This window comes from Pelobates fuscus, chromosome 1, assembly GCF_036172605.1.
Source record: "Pelobates fuscus isolate aPelFus1 chromosome 1, aPelFus1.pri, whole genome shotgun sequence".
Taxonomy (NCBI): domain Eukaryota; kingdom Metazoa; phylum Chordata; class Amphibia; order Anura; family Pelobatidae; genus Pelobates; species Pelobates fuscus.
Genome location: NC_086317.1, coordinates 474,748,931 through 474,769,366, shown reverse-complemented (window position 1 = coordinate 474,769,366; position 20,436 = coordinate 474,748,931). Strand labels below are relative to the sequence as shown.

Sequence of the window (20,436 nt, the reverse complement as noted above, 5' to 3'; positions counted from 1 at the left end):
GTCACCTTGCCATTATACTGCAGTGTACACTACTACTGGGAAAAGCCATTGGGCCACTAACAATTCTACAAGTCATGTAATGCTTCCATTGGGGAGTTCAATAAAGAAAATAATGGCTAAAACTACAGCTATCTCCATCTGGTGACCTTCCACAAGGACTGAATTTAATTAACAGTAAACAGCACTCCTTACAGATATGCATTGATCTCTCTAAAAGCGCTACTAATCAGCTCATGATCTTCTCATTAAACATTTATCAATATAGGAATAAGTGAAGACATCATTATGCGAGTCATGGAACACACATCAAGTCATTGTCCAAACTGCTCTTAATTAGATTTGAATAATTGTGTTTTAAACTTTTTACATTGAACTTTCTTTAGTCCATTGTTCTTGCTTGTCTCGATACATTGACTTTTTTGTCTTTTTTTTTTTAAAATTGTATTTATTTTATTTTTTTTCTCTCTCTCGCATCACAAGAACATAATTACATTTCCTTTCCAAAATTCGAATTTCACGTTTGTCATCTCTTAATGTAGGTCCATATCTTCCACTTTTTAGTCACATGAAAAAAAAAATACTTTATGATTATAGCAAATTATGACAAATCTCTATCTTGGACTCGTCACAAGACAGGGCTATCTAAGGAGTGAGCAAGCTGGGTTTCGAAGATTAAAATACAGAGACTAGTAATCATCATGGACTATCCTACAGTACTCCTGCTGGTGTTTCTGGTGTTCACCGTAAATGACTGTAAGTAAAATATATATATTGTAACTTATACTATAAATATGTTATTATGCATGTATGATTCCCGAATAACAAAAGTCATGCCATCTACAAATAAAAAGACAAACAAAAAGCAATAGTGGCAAAAACAGCAGCATACAAATTTGTTAACACATGTTCGGATAGGTGACAATAGTTAAATTGACTACTTGGTGGTTTAATGCATTATTCAACACAATTGGGTATAACTATATATTTTTGCTTACTTTTTTTTTTCATTGGGTTCAATTGGGACAGGATGGTGTTACATAGCAGGAAGTAAAGATATATATGTTTTTACTGGTAAAATAATTTTTAAATAATACATAATACATTGTTTCTTTTGCTCTGTTAGAAAATATTTGAAAATGTTGGATTGACCCCTTGACCACTGAGCATCTTTTTCATTGAACATTTTTGCATACAATTAGTTTGAAGCAATGGTTCCATAGCTACAACATAAACATATAACACAGCAGTTTTCTGTGTTATATGTTTAGTAGAGATTGATTGGCAGACAAACTTCAAAATTAAAGTTATGTAAATTAACACAATTTATTATTTTTCACATATTCGTTAACTTATAACTTATATAAGCCTTTACAAAAATATGTGGGGAATTAAAAGTTTTAGACAGTATATATTGTTCTTTAGTTTGCATTATATCACAAAGGGAGTGAAATATTATTATAAAAGTAAAAATGCTATTTTCTCACAGTAGATATGACAATAATAGATAAATAAAAATAGTTGAATACCTTTCTTCTTAGGTATTTGTAAGGACTCTGAAGGTAACTATCAGCGCAGCTTACTAAAAATACAAGAGAATGTAAAAATAATGTCGGATTTTTAGCATAATGCTAATGTAATTCTAACATTGAAATGGTAGTGTCCATTTACTCATCCACCCACAATAGTTGTAGAAATGATATGGCCTATTGAAACCTCCTTTACAGTTTAGAAGGAGAGGCTGAGCTGACATTTCCAGCACACTTGCAGGCATTAAATTACCGATTAACAACTTCTAGGAAGGACATTCATTGCTTTACAGGCTGGTAATCATTTGTAGAAAGGGGGTGAGTAAGGCTTTATGGACTAAATTTCATTCTACAAAATACATAAAAATGTAAATATAATTGCAGGCTTGTATTAAGTTGCACCGCACAATGATTTAATTTAAAATAGTTGGACTGTGTTTTTCATATACTGTATTACACGTCTCCAGTGCCTCCATAACCTTTTCTTGAGTCCATCGTCACGGTTGAGCATTTTATTAGATGTTTTCTCATTAAACGTCATGTTAAGTGTTTCTCATAATTTTGTTTAACAAACTGGGATAGTGGAGCATTTAACAAACTGGGATAGTGGGATAGTGGAGCATGCTAAAATAGCTTAATTTGTAATAAATAAATATCCATCACTACTATTCCTGGCCTAAATATTTGCTACAGCTACAACATAGAACCCCCAGCAACTCTTCTGTACAGATAAAGCACTGCCTTAAACAGAATTATGGGATAAGTTCAAAATAGCACAAGCTGAGGGATTTATGCAAATGCAGGAACTTTAATAGTATATTTTTTAATATGTTGTTATTGCATACCATTTAATGTGTTATATATACAATATATTAAATAATAATGGCTCAGCTCCTGTAGCTCAATGAAGCAGTTTTTGTGTATAGATCATGCCTCTGAAGTGTCACTGCTCAATTCTCTGCCATTTAGGAGATATAATATTTTTTTTTATTTCTGTAGCCCTAGTAACACCTCCCCTAGCTAGGACTTACATAGCCTACATGAAAAAAAATGGTTTCATTTTCAATTAGATGTTAACTTACTTTAGAAGTTTTTATCTCCTGCTCTGTAAACTGAACTTTGATTACACAGAAGAGACTTCTGCAGGGGCTAGAAGACCATTGACAGTGCAGAAGGTAGGAAATACTAATTTAAACAGAATTTGCAATAAAGGAAGTGTAGACATTGGATCTCACTTTACAGGAAATGTTTAGGAAGGCTACAGGGATTAGGGCTGCATAAACAAAGTGATTTAACTCCTAAATAACAAAGAATTGAGCAGCGAGACTGCAGTAACATGATCTATACACCAAAACTGCCAGGGATTTATTCTCTAGAAAAAGAATTGCACTAAATTTCACTAAAAACTAGATGCCAATATGTAGGTTAAAATAGGTGTGTAACTACTAGGGTGTATCTATAAATGAGCTGGAGAATTTCTCCAAATCGACACTTTTTTGCAACATATTTCAATTCAGTGTTTCATTTTGAGTGTTGAGTAAAAAAAAAAAAAACAATTGAAACTATTTAGAAATATGTTTCATAAAGTATTCTACCACTAGATGGGGCTGCTGCTTCAGAATTAATATAATTGTGCATAAATTGCAGCTAACTGTAGCAAATTGTACATAACTAAAATCTGAATGATAACATATAGGTCAAAAAATTCTCCAACTCACTCACTGTCACATTATATTTTGTAATCTACAAATAAAAAATGCCTGCGTAATTTGATCTCCCATGCAGTGCTACGAATAGAACCCTGTTAAATGGGGGACTAGGGTAGATACAATGGGAATGATTTGGTAAATAGTGAATTGAGCTGAGTGAACAAATGGATCCCAAAATATAGGTATTTTCCAATTAGCAAGCGATGTAAAACTCCTATGTTTTTTTTTGTTGTTTTTTTTTTTTAAACAAGAATTTTGTGACGATTAAAAAAAGGTTACTATATGTATTTTGTATATATCCTATTTATTTTGTCATTGCAGGTAGTGGGGCAATCTGGGGCTGTGATAACTTCATGGGATATTGCCGAATTGCCTGCTTTGCTCGTGAGAATTCAATAGGTCCCAAGGACTGTGGAGACGGATTGGTGTAAGTCTCCAAGTCAGATTTCCAATGATTCCAACATTCTAATGAGCAGACCTGCGGTCTCTTTAAAACATGAAGATTATACATAGCAGTTTGTTCATTTTTCACAAAATGACTCAAATTTGTCTCTTCGTATGAAACCTAACTGGTCAGGACTTTACTAAGTCACTCAAAGTGAGGCAGAGATTGTAGCAATGATATACTTATAATAAAAGTATACACTACTTGACCTATATAGCACTAAATCAGTATAGAATACAAATGAGATAGATCTAGACTGGGTGACAGTGAGAATCTGCCCATTTACTTTATGACGATTAGGACTTTGCACATTCACCCTTAGAGTCTGCCCCCAGAAATATTTAGGATTTGCTGAATCAGCAAGGGAATCTGTCCATTCACTATGACAATCCGTGAGAATCTGTCTATTCACTATGAAAAACTGTGAGAATATGTCCATTCAGTATGACAATCTGTGAGAATCTGTCCATTCACTATGACAATCTGTGAGAATCTGTCCATTCACTATGACAACCTGTGAGAATCTGTCCATTCACTATGACAATCTGTGAGAATCTGTCAATTTACTATGACAATCTGTGAGAATCTGTCCATTCACTATGACAACCTGTGAGAATCTGTCCATTTATTATGACAATCTGTGAGAATCTGTCCATTCACTATGACAACCTGTGAGAGTCTGTCCATTTATTATGACAACCTGTGAGAGTCTGTCCATTAATCCCCAGACACTCTGCATTAACCTAATGATTTCGACGGGGGATTATGGACTGGGGAAGTTTCCAATTACCGTAAGTTGATTTGAGCTAAAACTTGCCATTCCATGGTCATGTCCTGGTTAGTGAATAACTTAGTCAATATCTCTGGGTAAATGAATAGCGTGTCAGTCCGCTTAATATTATACCTAGCCTCCCTATGAGTGTGTCAACTTTGTTTGACATACAAGGTAGCACTTTAAGAGCAGCAGTGGTGCTATGGCAGTGTGGGGTGATGCCATGCACCCCCAAACACTTTTGTAGTGCCACCATTGAGCCAGGTAGGAGAAAATGTTAGTTTTTGTGTATCTGCTTGTGTGTGTGCATCTGTGTATACATGGCTAGAGGTTGCTCGGGGGACCTTTGAGAGCTGCAGGTTTTCCTTTAAGCTCGACCCTCCGGTGTTTCTGTAACCCAGCAACGTCTCCGTATATATGTATGAGTGTGTGACTGTGTCTGTGTATATGTGAATATCTTGTGTCTGTGACTCTGTGTGTATATATGCCTGCATGTAGGAGAACACATGTTTAATTGTTTGCACAGAATTGACATTAGCCAGCTCAAGCTGGCTAATGACATTACTGAAGGTGGAGATACAACGCAGGCAGCAGAGGATTTAAACTGTGCAATGTTCCATAGCAAAAATCTGCAGATACAGACTCCAGGCACCACAACCACATTAAATCACTGAAGTGGTCATGGTGCTTTGTATAACTCTATTAATGATCATCATGTTTGTTTAAGAGACAGCTTGTGTTACACAGTTCATTTTCTTTACTAAAACGGAATCTGTGACACTTAATAGCAATGCAGTTTAATACTATCCATTTTATTAAGAATTGGTTGGTAAATATCATTTATCTTACAAAGCTTTCATGGGTACTAAAAGCTCCCTTTATCGTCCTACAGATGCTGTGTCCCAAACACATTCAGAAGACTCTGGTGGAAGCAGTAGAGAAAACGTCTTATAATGAGAAAAGTTTTGTTTGTTTGTTGGACTCAATCTAATCGTGTTGGAAATTGTGGTTTATTTTCTAAATATGGAACTGTGGTGAATTGCAATCCAAACTTGCAATCTTTTGATGCGTACTTTAGTTACATACTTACATAATAAATCTAGATTGAAATCAGACTCAAGTCCATCGAATTAAACCTTTAACACGTCGATTTGTAATGCTGATCCAAAAAAAGGCAAAAACTTAAAAAAACAAAAACAGTTTGAAGTGATGGCCAGTTAAGTCACAAAAAGGAAAAACAAGCCTTCTTGACTCCATAATGGTAATCAGATTTCTGCTTGGATCAATAAACCACACACAGGTTAATTATATTCTCAAAACAAAAAATTCTACAGAATTTGACAAACATAGAGAGTTCTGCATCTTTATTATTTTTACTATGAATAACCATTTCCTCTGCTGTAAGTAAAAACGCCTTTCTTCCACTCTCCATGCATAACCTCGTCTCTCGTATATTCCGCTAACAATCAGGTTGACGTCTAGTGCTTTTTACTGACTGTATGAATTTGTATAGTGCTATCATATCCCCTATGAGATGCAGTTTTTCTAGCCTTTCTCCATAACTAATGTTTTCCATTCCGCTTTTTTATTTTGTAATTCACCTCTGCATTCTTTCTAGTTGTACAATTTCTTTCTCTAAAACTGTTGCCCAAAACTGCACTGAAAAAGTCAAGGTGGAGTCTTACCAATGATTTATAAAGAGGCAACTTTATATTTTGGTTTACATTTTACCACAACTCTCTGCTATTGGACCATTAGTATTACTGCAGAGAGACGCTGTTTTTTTTTTACTTAACAACTTGTTTTTTTAACACAAAACACAATACAGTTACACCAAACTGGCAGATAAAACACCAGTGAGAAAAAAAGAGCAATGTACATAACCCTTTCTTCAATTCCCAATCTTCACCAACAGCAATGTAAACCACAAAAAAACTACAGATGAAAAAGATAAAAAGCCCAACATCGTGTAGTATATCTAACATATATAAATGTGAGAGATGACACTATGCACTCACAAGTATCGTAATAATAATACAGCAAATCTCATTCACAGCAAAATAAAAGTGAGAATCTCCCACTTCACTTCCAGAATCCAAACTACAACAAGTATATAACTATAAAAACTCCTTTAATGTCAAAATATGCACTTACAAGATACAGGTGATATGAAAGCTCACAAGCATTGCAGCATGGTAAACCCCAGTCCTTTGGTGAAAGGAAGGAACTTACAAATAACATAAATTTAAAAAAGCTCACATAAAACATATTAAATAAAATTAAAAAAAATATATGTTAGAAGCAGAATCACTATGCATTGCATGTGTAGTAGCACAGATCTCCTCAGGGGTAAGAAGAGCTAATTTCACTGAGGAAGTTCATGCTGCTACAATTGGTAGCTTGGATGGATGAATGGCTGGTTGGCTGGTTAAATGGTTGGATGGATGGATAGTTGGCTGGGTGGCAGGGTGGCTGGCTGAATGGTTGGTTGGCTGTTTTGATGGATAGATAGTTGGCTGGTTAGATGGATGCTAGATGGAGGAATGGCTGGCTGGCTAATAGGCTGGCTGGCAGGCAGGCTGCATAGATGGATGGATGACTGATTGACTGGCTGGCTGGGAGGATAGATGGATGGATCAATGGCTGGTTGGCTGATTGGATGGGTGGCTGGATGGTTGGCTGGATGGATGAATGGCTGGTTGGCTGGCTGAGTGGTTGGCCAATTGCCTGTTTGGATGGATAGTTGGCTGGTTGGATGGATGGATGACTGAATAGATGCATCGCTGGTTAGATGGATGGATGGCAGGGTGGCTGGCTTTTTGGATGGATAGATAGTTGGCTGGTTGGCTGGATGGATGGGTGATTGTTGGCTCCTCATGGTGTTTGCAGTCTGCACATTCTCAGCACTCTCATGCAGGCTCAATGTGTGGAGGGGGCACAGCTAGGATGTAAGATCCTATCTCTGCCTCTCTCCCGCATTGTGCTTCCCCCCCCCCCCCCCCCCCCCGATGGAAATAATGACAGCGAGAGCTGTGGGAGCAACAGAGGTAAGGAAGGGAAATGTACAGTACACTGTGGGGCCCCATAATTATTTTTATTACTAAATTATACTGGGCCAGTTTACTGGCTGATCCTCCTGATGGTGGCCCTGCCATCATGTGGCACAAAATATGTGTGCAGTACCGAACGGACACACTGGCCACTTGGAAGTTGGAACCAAGGTCCTACAAAGAAGACAATACAGTAGAGCCCATTGCAGGTCACAAAATTTAACTGCGTGCACCTTTGGTTTACTCAGGTGCCACTGTTGCTGCCTAAAAGATGCAATTATTGTCTATCTGTACTCCCCCAAAAGATTGCTGATAAGCACATGCTGTTTTTTGCACACTCCAGCAATGAGTGACATAGTGACAGTAGGACACCTGGATCTTTTTTTAGATATTCTAAGGTCTTGTAGAGTGTTTAGAGATACCAAAGAGCACTGTTCAAGACAAGGCATATTGGTTGACACTGAAATTTGAAATTAGAAAATGTTACAGCAAAAGTTGAAGCTCCAAGAAGATGGATGCTGCTGGGGGGATTGGAGGAGTAAGAGGTTCCTGCATCCAAAACAACAAGAATTTAGTATTAATGCAGTATCTGCTAATAGTCACCAGAGGGCACCAAACCCTAAATATTTATTAGATTGGAACTAAAACACACACAATGCATTATGAGATATCATTAAGATAGAGAAACAGATCGTATTATAAAACCATAGGGGTCATCCTTATCACAATGTTGCAGTATAGTAATGCTACCTTGCAAAAATGTATCACGTGTAAGTTTTCAGCAGTTTCATCATCTTATTCTTGTACAACTGCAACTGGTTTTCTTTGGATGAGCTAACAGTGCAATTGCACTAATTCTTTATGATGCTAAAGAGCAAAATATCATGATCCATTTGCCTTCGTATATTAAAGATACGGGGCATGTATTATCTTTAATGGAAGACATTACGGGGCAAGATAACTTTTGTTGGTTAACCATCGATGTGACGGCTCTCTATTCCAACATTGACCACAATTTAGGTCTAAAAGCGGTCAAACATTTTCTTTTGGAGGACCCCCTTTTCCCATTGTCCCAAGTTGAAGCTATTGTAGAGAGTATATCATTCATTTTGATCCATAATTATTTTTGTTTTAATGGGCAATTTTACCTACAGGTAAAAGGGATGGCAATGGGGGCTAGTTTTGCCCCAGCATATGCAAAACATCTTTATGGGCCTGTGGGAATCCATCCACAATTTTAATAATCCAACTTGGAGAGGACATCTCAAATTGTATAAGCGCTTCATAGATGACATCCTGATTATCTGGGAGGGTGATTTAAATGAATCTGAGGAATTTGTTCAATACCTTAACAACAATGAATGGGGGCTATCCTTTACGAGTAATAAGAACAAAACCTCTATTGAATTTCTTGACCTGGTTTTATGTGGCAGATCAGGTTATATCCTCACCAAAACTTACAAGAAACAGGTGGACGTAAATGGATTTCTGCATTCGACGAGTGGCCATCACCCTACATGGATAAACAATATCCCATTTGGTCAATTCACGAGATTGCGCCGGAATTGTTCCCTGTTGGAGAACTTTGAAGAGGAGTCATTGGACCTATGCCAGTGCTTTCTAGACAAGGATTATGACCCGAATGTTATCTGTCGGGCCTACCATAAGGCTAGAGACCTCAACAGAAGCTCCCTAATTGATCTCTGCTCTAATGATGAGGCACCAGACCCACTATCGACTTCATCAGCTAAACATACGGAGATTTTATTACTATTGGAAAATCACCCCCCAAAAAGAAGATATACATCTCAAGATAATTTTAACATCAGCACTAGGGATGTTGCTCAGAATAAAGGTCCCATTTTTACTACTATTTGAATAGGGCCTATAATCAGATCATTGCTATATTGTGCAAGCACTGGCCGATTCTCAGGTTAGATCCCTGGCTCAAATTTAGTATTCCTGAATCCCCTAGGGTGACTTTCTGGAAAAATAGAAACTTAAAGAATATACTAGCTCCCTCCAAATTTACACCTATTGAATCTCCTAATACATCTATGTCACATGGAGTGGGGAACTTTAAGTGCGGTGCGACACGGTGCCTTACGTGCCAATATATATGCCACGGGAAATCCGATTTTTGCTCTTCGTCCAATAATGAGAGCTTTCAGGTATCCACTAGAATAACTGATAATACTTCTTTTGTGGTGTATTTACTTAAATGTACCTGCGGCTTAATATATGTAGGTCAAACTACTAGACCGTTGAAAGCGAGGTTTAGGGAACACAGGTTAGCCATTCATAATCAAGACAGGAAATCCCCGGTGGCTACGCATTTCCAAATGGCCCATGAAAGTAATTCTGCTCAAATAGTAGTGATGGGTATTGAGCATATCCCAGAGAAGATTTGTAATAGAAATTTAGCCCTGATTACTGCTGAACCAAGTGGATTTTTCGGCTTAATACTCTCAACCCTTATGGGTTAAATGAAGAAGTAGAATGTAATGTTTAAGATCTGTAATATTTAAAATGTATCTACGTTTATCTCGTTTATCACGTTTATCTCTCTTTGTCTATTTACATGACCCCTATATTGAGTGTGGGGGGTTATTCTCCTTTAAGTCATTTTATTGACATTTTTAATGTCCTCAACTCCAGGGGTCTTGTCTATGAAAAATTAATTTAGTTTTTATTTAGCACAATTGGATACTGATTTATTATATATTTTATTAAGTTTGTATACTTTATAGTATTAATAATGACTTTTTTATTTTTGCTATTTGTATTTCCTAATATTCCTAATTCCAAGGGTTATATTTATGATAGGATGAAGTTAGCCTTTGATTAATATAAATATGTATATCCATGTATTAGATATATATTCATTTTTTATTCATTTGCATATCAGCAGAATTAATAATGACTTCAGTAACTGTACTTACCAATATTCCCAATTTTAGGGGTTATACTTTTTGACAGGGTGAAGTTAGTCTTTATTTAATATAAATGTGTACATCCATGTATTATATATTTATTATTTTTTATTCATTTGTATATTGTGCAGAATTAATAATGATTCCAATAACTCTGATAGTTGTATCTTTATTATCATTTGTATACTCGTTGTATTGATAACTTTTAATCAATTTTCTTACATAATTAATTATGACCACTTTAAGAGAGGGTATATATACCCAGTCCTGTGATAGTAGAACTTTGTCTTGAGAAAGTCTTCCAGTAAGGAAGAAACGCGTAGACAGTCTTCTATCCGTTACTCTGTGCTGTACCTCCTTTCCGGTCCTTCATTTACGGTCCGGTAGTGATTTGTGGTAGCTGTCGTGATTGGATCGTTAATCCATCCACATCTCGTGTCCAGGGGTTTGTGTGCTCCCATCACCTCACTCGAAGGTCGGGCGAACAGGGTAAGTTGCTCTGGCTGATCCCCAGAGTATTTATATATATATATATATATATATATATTTATTTTTTTTACTCTGGGTTATTCCCATTGCAACCCCCTTAGCCCAGACCCGGTAGTTTGGCCGGTTTACGAGCTACCCCCGACAGGGATAGTGTAGGAGCCTGGGGATTTTTTATCATTTTTTATTTACTATATATTTTTTATTATTTTATATGTGCACAATTTTTTTCCAGTGGCCATTTCACCAGTGTAAAGGGCCCCACACTGTGTCTACTATTTTTCAAACATCTGCTCTGGACATTTTTGTTGCTGGTTTATACATTTTATTGTTGAAATATTGATTTGATGTTACTACATTGTCTCTATGTTTAATAAATAATGTTTTATACATTTGACATATAACAACATTATTAATGTAATTTACTTATTAATTTATATTAACCCTGTGTTGCTACCAGATCCAGTTTCGTTTCTGTTGATATATTGATTGGGTTACAGTGCTTTAGTGGTCATTATTTTATTCTATATTTGGAGCGCTCACATACCATTTCGTATTTTCATAAAGAGCAAAATAAACCAAAACAAAACTTAAAAGAAAATTGAGTCAATATCGCATATAGGAATTATATTAACAATGGTCTTGGACTGGATGGAGGCTGTGAAGATAACGTGGTAGACGTATATAAAGTTAAAAAAAAATTACAAATCAAAGATTCATGATTTCAGAAGTCTATAACTTCATTAGCAGTATTAACAACACTAGAAGCACACGGGAGACTTAGGAGACAGTTAATAAACGAAGCAGGTAAGTAGGCCACACCACGTTCCAATGTCTATCTGGATATGTTAATCACAATCTTTGGAAGTCCTAGCTGAACCTGACCCATGTGATATTATAAATATAGTCCCCACGAAGGAACCTTCATGTCACTTAAAATAAATTGTCACATTAATAAAATAAAGAGGGAAAGGAGAGCATGGGAAATAACATTCACTCATATTGTCCAGGTAGCTACTGCGTATATAGCCCTACTAGTCACTAGAGCTCTAGCACAGGACACGCATGAATCTTCAGGAACACCTTATTCAAATTGTGTAATACAGCTAACATCTTCATCAAGACGGAAACTGAATAGCTCAGCTCCTTCCTTAATACTAAACTAATACTATGCTCTGAAATAATGAGATCTACGGTAAAGTTTTGGAGAGAAAATATTCTTTAAACTAGCATCAAGTAGACGAGTTCTACTACCACTGTACATGTCAAATGTTCCAGTTCACAAGCATTTTGCAACATAAGGAAATTCGGCTAATTTTAACAGCAAAATTAGATATCGTTTAAAATTAAAATTGCGCACCTAGACCTCAGTGCTGTGCTCCATAGACATCAATGCTGTTCTCCATAGACCTTAATGCTGTCCTCCATAGACCTCAATGCTGTCCTCCATAGACCTCAATGCTGTTCTCCATAGACCTCAATGCTGTGCACCTAGACCTTAGTGCTGTGCTCCATAGACCTCAATGCTGTGCACCTAGACCTTAGTGCTGTGCTCCATAGACCTCAATGCTGTCCTCCATAGACCTCAATGCTGTCCTCCATAGACCTCAATGCTGTCCTCCATAGACCTCAATGCTGTCCCCCATAAACCTCAATGCTGTCCTCCACAGACCTCAATGCTGTGCACATAGACTTCAATACTGTCCTCCATAGACCTCCATGCTCTCCTCCATAGACCTCAATGCTGTGCACGTAGACCTCAATGCTGTTCTCCATAGACTTCAATGCTGTGCACCCAGACCTTAATGCTGTGCGCATAGACCCAGTCAGGCCCGGACTGGCCATCGGGCATACCGGGCAAATGCCCGGTGGGCCGCGATGGCCGTGGGGCCGAGGCCGGCAAGGGAGAGCACAGGATCTCCCCTGCCAGTCTCTGCAGGGCCAGCGCTACCCGAGCGCCGGCCCTGCTGTGTGCTTCCATGGGCCGGTGGGGAGATCAAAGATCTCCCTCACCGGCCTAGAGACACTGACAGGCGGCCGCTGGCAGGAGAGGGAGTGAGGGAGGGAGGCAGGCGAGAGGACCGGCGGAGCTCTAGCCAGCAGCTCCGCCGGGTCCTCTCGCGAGGTCTGAGCGTTGCCGCGGTTACCGCGGCAACGCTCAGATCTCGCGAGAGTGAACTATAGCCTTCAGGCTAAAGTTCACTCTCACCACTGGACCACCAGGGAAGGAAGCTGCACGGCACCCCCCCACCCCCCAGCCCCAGGCAGAACGGATCCCACTCTCCCCACAGGCAGAACAGCTCCCCCCCTCCTTCCAGGCTAAAAGGTAAGAAGGGAGGAGGAGGGGATATAACTTTTTTTTTTTTTTATTAATAAAAAATATATATTTAAATGTAAATAAAATATACATTCACACTCACACACACAGCACACAGACACACACAGCGCCCTCAGACACACACAGCACCCAGACACACACAGCACCCAGACACACACAGCACCCCCAGACACACACAGCACCCCCAGACACACACACAGCACCCCCAGACACACACACAGCACCCTCAGGCACACACACAGCACCAGCACCCCCAGACACACACAGCACCCTCAGACATACACAGCACCCCCAGACACACACAGCACCCCCAGACACACACACAGCACCCTCAGACACACACACAGCACCAGCACCCCCAGACACACACAGCACCCTCAGACACACACAGCACCCCCAGGCACACACAGCACCCCCAGGCACACACAGCAACCCCAGAGACACACAGCACCCCCAGACACACGCAGCACCCCCAGACACACTCAGCACCCCCAGACACACACAGCACCCCCAGGCACACACACAGCACCCCCAGGCACACACACAGCACCAGCACCCCCAGACACACACAGCACCCTCAGACACACACAGCACCCCCAGGCACGCACAGCACCCCCAGACACACACACAGCACCCCAGACACACACAGCACCCTCAGACACACACACAGCACCCTCAGACACACACACAGCACCCTCAGACACACACACAGCACCCTCACACACACACAGCACCCAAACATACACAGCGCACTCAAACACACACAGCGCACTCAAACACACACAGCACCCTCAGACACACACACAGCACCCTCAGACACACACATAGCACCCTCAGACACACACATAGCACCCTCAGACACACACACAGCACCCCCAGACACACACAGCACCCCCAGACACACACAGCACCCCCAGGCACACAGAGCACCCCCAGACACACACAGCACCCCCAGACACACACACAGCACCCTCAGACACACACACAGCACTCAAACACACACAGCGCACTCAAACACACACAGCACCCTCAAACACACACAGCACCCTCAGACACACACACAGCACCCTCAGACACACACACAGCACCCTCAGACACACACAGCACCCAAACACACACACACAGCACCCAAACACACAGCACCCTCAGACACACACACAGCACCCTCAGACACACACACAGCACCCTCAGACACACACATAGCACCCTCAGACACACACATAGCACCCTCAGACACACACACACACAGCACCCCCAGACACACACAGCACCCCCAGGCACACACAGCACCCCCAGACACACACAGCGCCCCCAGACACACACAGCGCCCCCAGACACACACACAGCACCCTCAGACACACACACAGCACTCAAACACACACAGCGCACTCAAACACACACAGCACCCTCAGACACACACACAGCACCCTCAGACACACACAGCACCCAAACACACACACACAGCACCCAAACACACAGCACCCTCAGACACACACAGCACCCTCGCTCACACATATACAGCACACTCCCACACACACACACACACATATATATATATATATATATATATAAAATAACCCTCAGTGAGTTAACAGACAAAGAAAATTATAAACCTAGAATGTGACGGCACATAAAAACACCCTCACACACAGCACCCCTCTTACATACACACACACTGCGCCCCTCACGCATACAATATGTCCAAATATATATATATATATATATATATACACACACACACACACACACACACTAAAGCACCCCTCACACTGCACCACTACACACATTACGCTCCAGATACACGCTAGATCCCTTACCCTATATGCACTCTTAATCCTCTACACACACACACACACACAATCTCCTATACACACTCTGGGTCCTTTACACAGTAGATCTCCTACACACACACTACATTCCTTGTCAGCAAACACATACAACATTCTCTAAACACACCCTCTCTACAACCCCTACACACACTACGTCACCTATACACACACACACTTCAACCCATATGCACACACTCGCTACATCCCCTATAACACTATGCTCCCTATACACACACTCTCTACAGCCCCTAGCCACACATATTACACCACAAACACAAATGAAATTGACCTATTTACACAATACCACACCACACTCTACACCAGGCCCGGACTGGCCATCGGGCACACCGGGCAAATGCCCGGTGGGCCGCGATGGCCGTGGGGCCGAGGCCGGCAGGGGAGATCACAGGATCTCCCCTGCCAGCCCCAGCAGGGCCAGCGCGCTACCTGAGCGCCGGCCCTGCTCTGAGCCTCCATGGGCCGGTGGGGAGATCAAAGATCTCCCTCACCGGCCCAGAGACACTGACAGGCGGCCGCCGGCTGTGGGGTGTGAGGGAGGCAGCAGAGAGGACCGGCGGAGCTCAATCCAGCAGCTCCGCCGGGTCCTCTCGCGAGGTCTGAGCATTGCCGCGGTTACCGCGGCAACGCTCAGATCTCGCGAGAGTGAACTCTAGCCGGCAGGTTAGAGTTCACTCTCACCACTGGACCACCAGGGAAGGAAGCTGCGGAAAGGATCCCCCCCAGGCAGAACGGCTCCTCGCAGGCAGAACGGCTCCCCCCCCTCCCATGCTAAAGGTAAGAAGGGATGGGGGGATATAACTTTTTTTTTTTTTAATTATTAATAATATATTTAAATAAAAAAATAAAAAATTATTAATATATTTAAATTAAAAAAAATCACACCAACAGCCCCCTCACACACACACATCACCCCCAGACACACACAGCCCCCCCTCCCCCAGACACACACACAGCCCCCCCAGACACACACAGCCCCCCCAGACACACACAGCACCCAAACACATACAGCCCCCCCAGACACACACAGCCCCCTCAGACACACACAGCCCCCCCAGACACACACAGCACCCCCAGACACACACAGCCCCCCCCAGACACACACAGCCCCCCCAGACACACACAGCCCCCCCAGACACACGCAGCACCCAAACACATACAGCCCCCCCAGACACACACAGCCCCCCCCAGACACACACAGCCCCCCCAGACACACACAGCCCCCCCAGACACACGCAGCACCCAAACACATACAGCCCCCCAGACACACACAGCCCCCCCAGACACACACAGCCCCCCCCAGACACACACAGCCCCCCCAGACACACGCAGCACCCAAACACACACAGCCCCCCCAGACACACACAGCCCCCCCCAGACACACACAGCCCCCCCAGACACATGCAGCACCCAAACACATACAGCCCCCCCAGACACACACAGCCCCCCCAGACACACACAGCCTCCCCAGACACACACAGCCTCCCCAGACACACACAGCCCCCCCAGACACACACAGCACCCAAACACATACAGCACCCCCAGACACACACAGCCCCCCCAGACACACACAGCCCCCCCAGACACACACAGCACCCAAACACACACAGCACCCCCAAACACACACAGCACCCAAACACATACAGCACCCCCAGACACACACAGCCCCCCCCAGACACACACAGCACCCAAACACATACAGCACCCCCAGACACACACAGCCCCCCCAGACACACACAGCCCCCCCAGACACACACAGCACCCCCAGACACTCACAGCACCCAAACACTCACAGCACCCAAACACTCACAGCGCACCCAGACACACAGCGCACCCAGACACACAGCGCACCCAGACACACAGCGCACCCAGACACACACCGCACCCAGACACACAGCACCCTCAGACACTCAGCACACATCACCTTCAGACACACACATCACCTTCAGACACACACAGCACCCTCACTCACATACAGCACCCTCAGACAGACAGCACCCTCAGACAGACAGCACCCTCAGACAGACAGCACCCTCAGACAGACAGCACCCTCAGACAGACAGCACCCTCGCTCACACACATACACATATATAAAATAACCCTCAGTGAGTTAACAGACAAAGAAAATTAGAAACCTAGAATGTGACGGCAGATAAAAACACCCTCACACACAGCACCCCTCTTAAATACACACACACTGCGCCCCTCACACATACAATACGTCCAAATATATATATATATATATATATATATATACACACACAAACACACACACACACACTACAGCACCCCTCACACTGCACCACCACACACATTACGCTCCAGATAAACGCTAGATCCCTTACCCTATATGCACTCTTAATCCTCTATATACACACACAATCTCCTATACACACTCTGGGTCCTTTACACACTAGATCTCCTACACACCCTCTCTACAATATTCCCTTATACATACTGCCATGCTACACACACACACACATTAATACTACCCTATTTGAAAAAACAAAAAAAACATTTTTTAAACATACTCTGAATTCACGGATCCTGATACTACACACAAAAATATACATATATTAACTTACACCAGGGCTCACAGTGAATATACACACAGAAGCATACATTCACTTTACATGCACATATAATCAAATACACTGTACATCTACACCATCATGTATACCAGCATAAATATTGGTCTGCAAGGGGCCCAGGTCCTAATTTTGCCCAGGGGCCTGAGGCATTGTCAGTCCGTCCCTGCTCCTGCCGCTTCAGTTGTAGATGACCCGTCGTAAGAAGATGGTGGTGCCCGTGAGGTACCGGTTCAGGTTGTGACTGACCGCCTGGCAGTGCCTCCGCCAATCGATGCTCCTAGTGCTTACCGAGGACTCCAACCACTCCACCAGACACCATCAGCACCGTAGTCTCCACGTCCAGCGTTACAGTTTGGCTGGGAACTCGCTGTCCTCCACCCACCCTGGACCCAATACCAGGATCCAGCTTCCAGTGGGTGAACCTCTCCTACTACACAGAGTATAGCATGACACTCCTATATACAATCATACAATCCCTCCCTTATGCCTGGGACATAATTGGCTCAGGAACTGTACCAATCTAATCCAATTATCTCCAAGTACAGAAAAACAAACCCCAAAAGTACCCCAAAAACACATAAAACCCCACAATGTCCTGATAGATGTTACATGTCCTGAAAGCCCTGACCTGGGAAACCAACATATCCAAAAATCACCCAGATCAGTTCAGGGGTTCAGGAATTTCCTGGAAGTCATTTATTTGACCGACCGCTCGCATAGTCCCATGCCCAAAATAGTTCCAGAGAATCAGGGCTTGCGGTCGTTCTAGTTCGGTAGTAATAAACTACCGAACAGAGTCAATCGTCTTACCCTGGAGATTGTTCCCCTCATCCAGATGAATGATGTTACCGACTTGTATAGAACAGAACCTGTCCCCTTCCCGTCCCCGCCAGTTACCGTACCCCAAGACGCGATGTCATTGTTGGGGGTCCTTGCAAGTTCTGAAAGTCCCCAGACGATGACAGTCCCACTTTAAGGGGTTAAACGGCAATAAAGGGTCCAGAAATGTAACTGTGTAAATAAGATACATTGTTCTAACAATAAATTACATCAAACTACATTATACCTGAATAAATTATTAGTAAGTCAGCAGAATAGCCCCGCCCCTGAACACCTCCCCAGCCACACCCCTAAAATGAAAGCATCCTTCTTTGTCCATTAGAAATGCTGCACTCAGAGCATGCCTTCCAGGGGGCGTGGCTGACAGGCTGTCAGTCAGATGTACATATATGGTTTGCTGACACGCCCCTCTCACCGCCCCGCCTACCCGTCCTGGCACCCATACTTGTCAGGCTGGGAGGTGGGCGGGGTTTATCAGGTCATTCACCCCGCCCCCGCCCTGTGCCCTGCCCACTAGACCCAAACACACGGGAAGGGGCGTGTCTAATAGAACTGCACGTGCGCGGTAGTGATCGGTGATTGGCCAGAATTCTCTGCGGCGGTTTGCTTTATCCAATGAGCGGTGAGGGAGCGCGCAGGCGCACTGTCCCTGCCTCCAGTCCGACATCCGGCGCCAAACCCGCCTGGGGAGCTGAGAGTACCGGCGGCCATGGACGAGCTGTACCTGGAGAACATCGACGAGCTGGTCACCGACCAGAATAAAATAGTGAGTCTCAGCCTGGCCGGCACTCACACGGTTAATCATAGGAGAGATCACCTGATCCTGGACAGCACACTGCACCCCAATTACAACTACTGCACCCCAATACATACAGTGCACCCCAATAACTGTACTGACTGCACCCCGATAACTAATGCTCCCCAATACATACACTGCACCCCAATAACTACAGCACCCCACTATATATACTGCACCCCAATAACTACTGTACCCCACAAAATGTACTAATTGCTCCCCAATACATACACTGCACCCCAATAACTACTGCACCCCACAAACTGTACCTACTGCACCCCACTATATACACTGCACCCCAATAACTACTGCACCCCAATATCTGTACTGACTGCACCCCAATAACTAATGCACCCCTATAACTGTACTGACTGCTCCCCAATACATACACTGCACCCCAATAACTACTGCACCCCACTATATACACTGCACCCCAATAACTACTGTACCCCACAAACTGTACTAATTGCTCCCCAATACATACACTGCACCCCAATAACTACTGCACCCCACAAACTGTACCTACTGCACCCCAATAACTACTGCACCCCAATAACTACTGCACCCCAATAACTACTGCACCCCAATAACTAGTGCACTGACTGCACCCCAATAACTAGTGCACTGACTGCACCCCACTATATACGCTGCTCCCCAATAACTACTGCACCCCAATATATATACACTGCACCCCGATAACTACTGTACCCCACAAACGGTACTGACTGCACCCCAATATATACACTGCACCCCAATAACTACTGACTGCTCCCCAATACAAGCACTGCTCCCCAATACAAGCACTGCTCCCCAATACAAGCACTGCTCCCCAATACAAGCACTGCTCCCCAATACAAGCACTGCTCCCCACAGCTCACTGCACCCCACAAACTGTACTGACTGCCCCAATAACTACTGCACCCCAATAACTACACCCCACAAACTGTACTGACTGCCCCTCAATACATACACTGCTCCCCCATACATGCTACCCCATACCCCCTTAAGACCGCAGCCAAATGTACAAGTTGTGAACGAAACAAAACGTAAACAAAACCTGGCATTTGCGCTATATGTCTGTCCAACCGTAATTCACCTCCTTC

At 43.0% G+C, this 20,436-nt stretch overlaps 1 protein-coding gene and 1 long non-coding RNA gene across 2 annotated transcripts in view; both read left to right on the top strand.

The window, feature by feature from the left end:
• Positions 1–612: 612 nt before the first annotated feature.
• Positions 613–5,438, top strand: LOC134599957 (uncharacterized). The gene is made up of 3 exons (XR_010090346.1): positions 613–753; positions 3,557–3,662; positions 5,345–5,438. It is a non-coding gene; the product is annotated as an uncharacterized LOC134599957 (long non-coding RNA).
• A 13,736-nt stretch (positions 5,439–19,174) lies between these two features.
• POLD3 (DNA polymerase delta 3, accessory subunit) overlaps positions 19,175–20,436 on the top strand; it is a 27,471-nt gene continuing 26,209 nt past the window's right edge. The window contains exon 1 of the mRNA XM_063444988.1: positions 19,175–19,303. Within this exon, the coding sequence (XP_063301058.1) occupies positions 19,247–19,303 (57 nt within the window). The 5' untranslated portion in view covers positions 19,175–19,246. The remainder of the gene's footprint in view (positions 19,304–20,436) is intronic.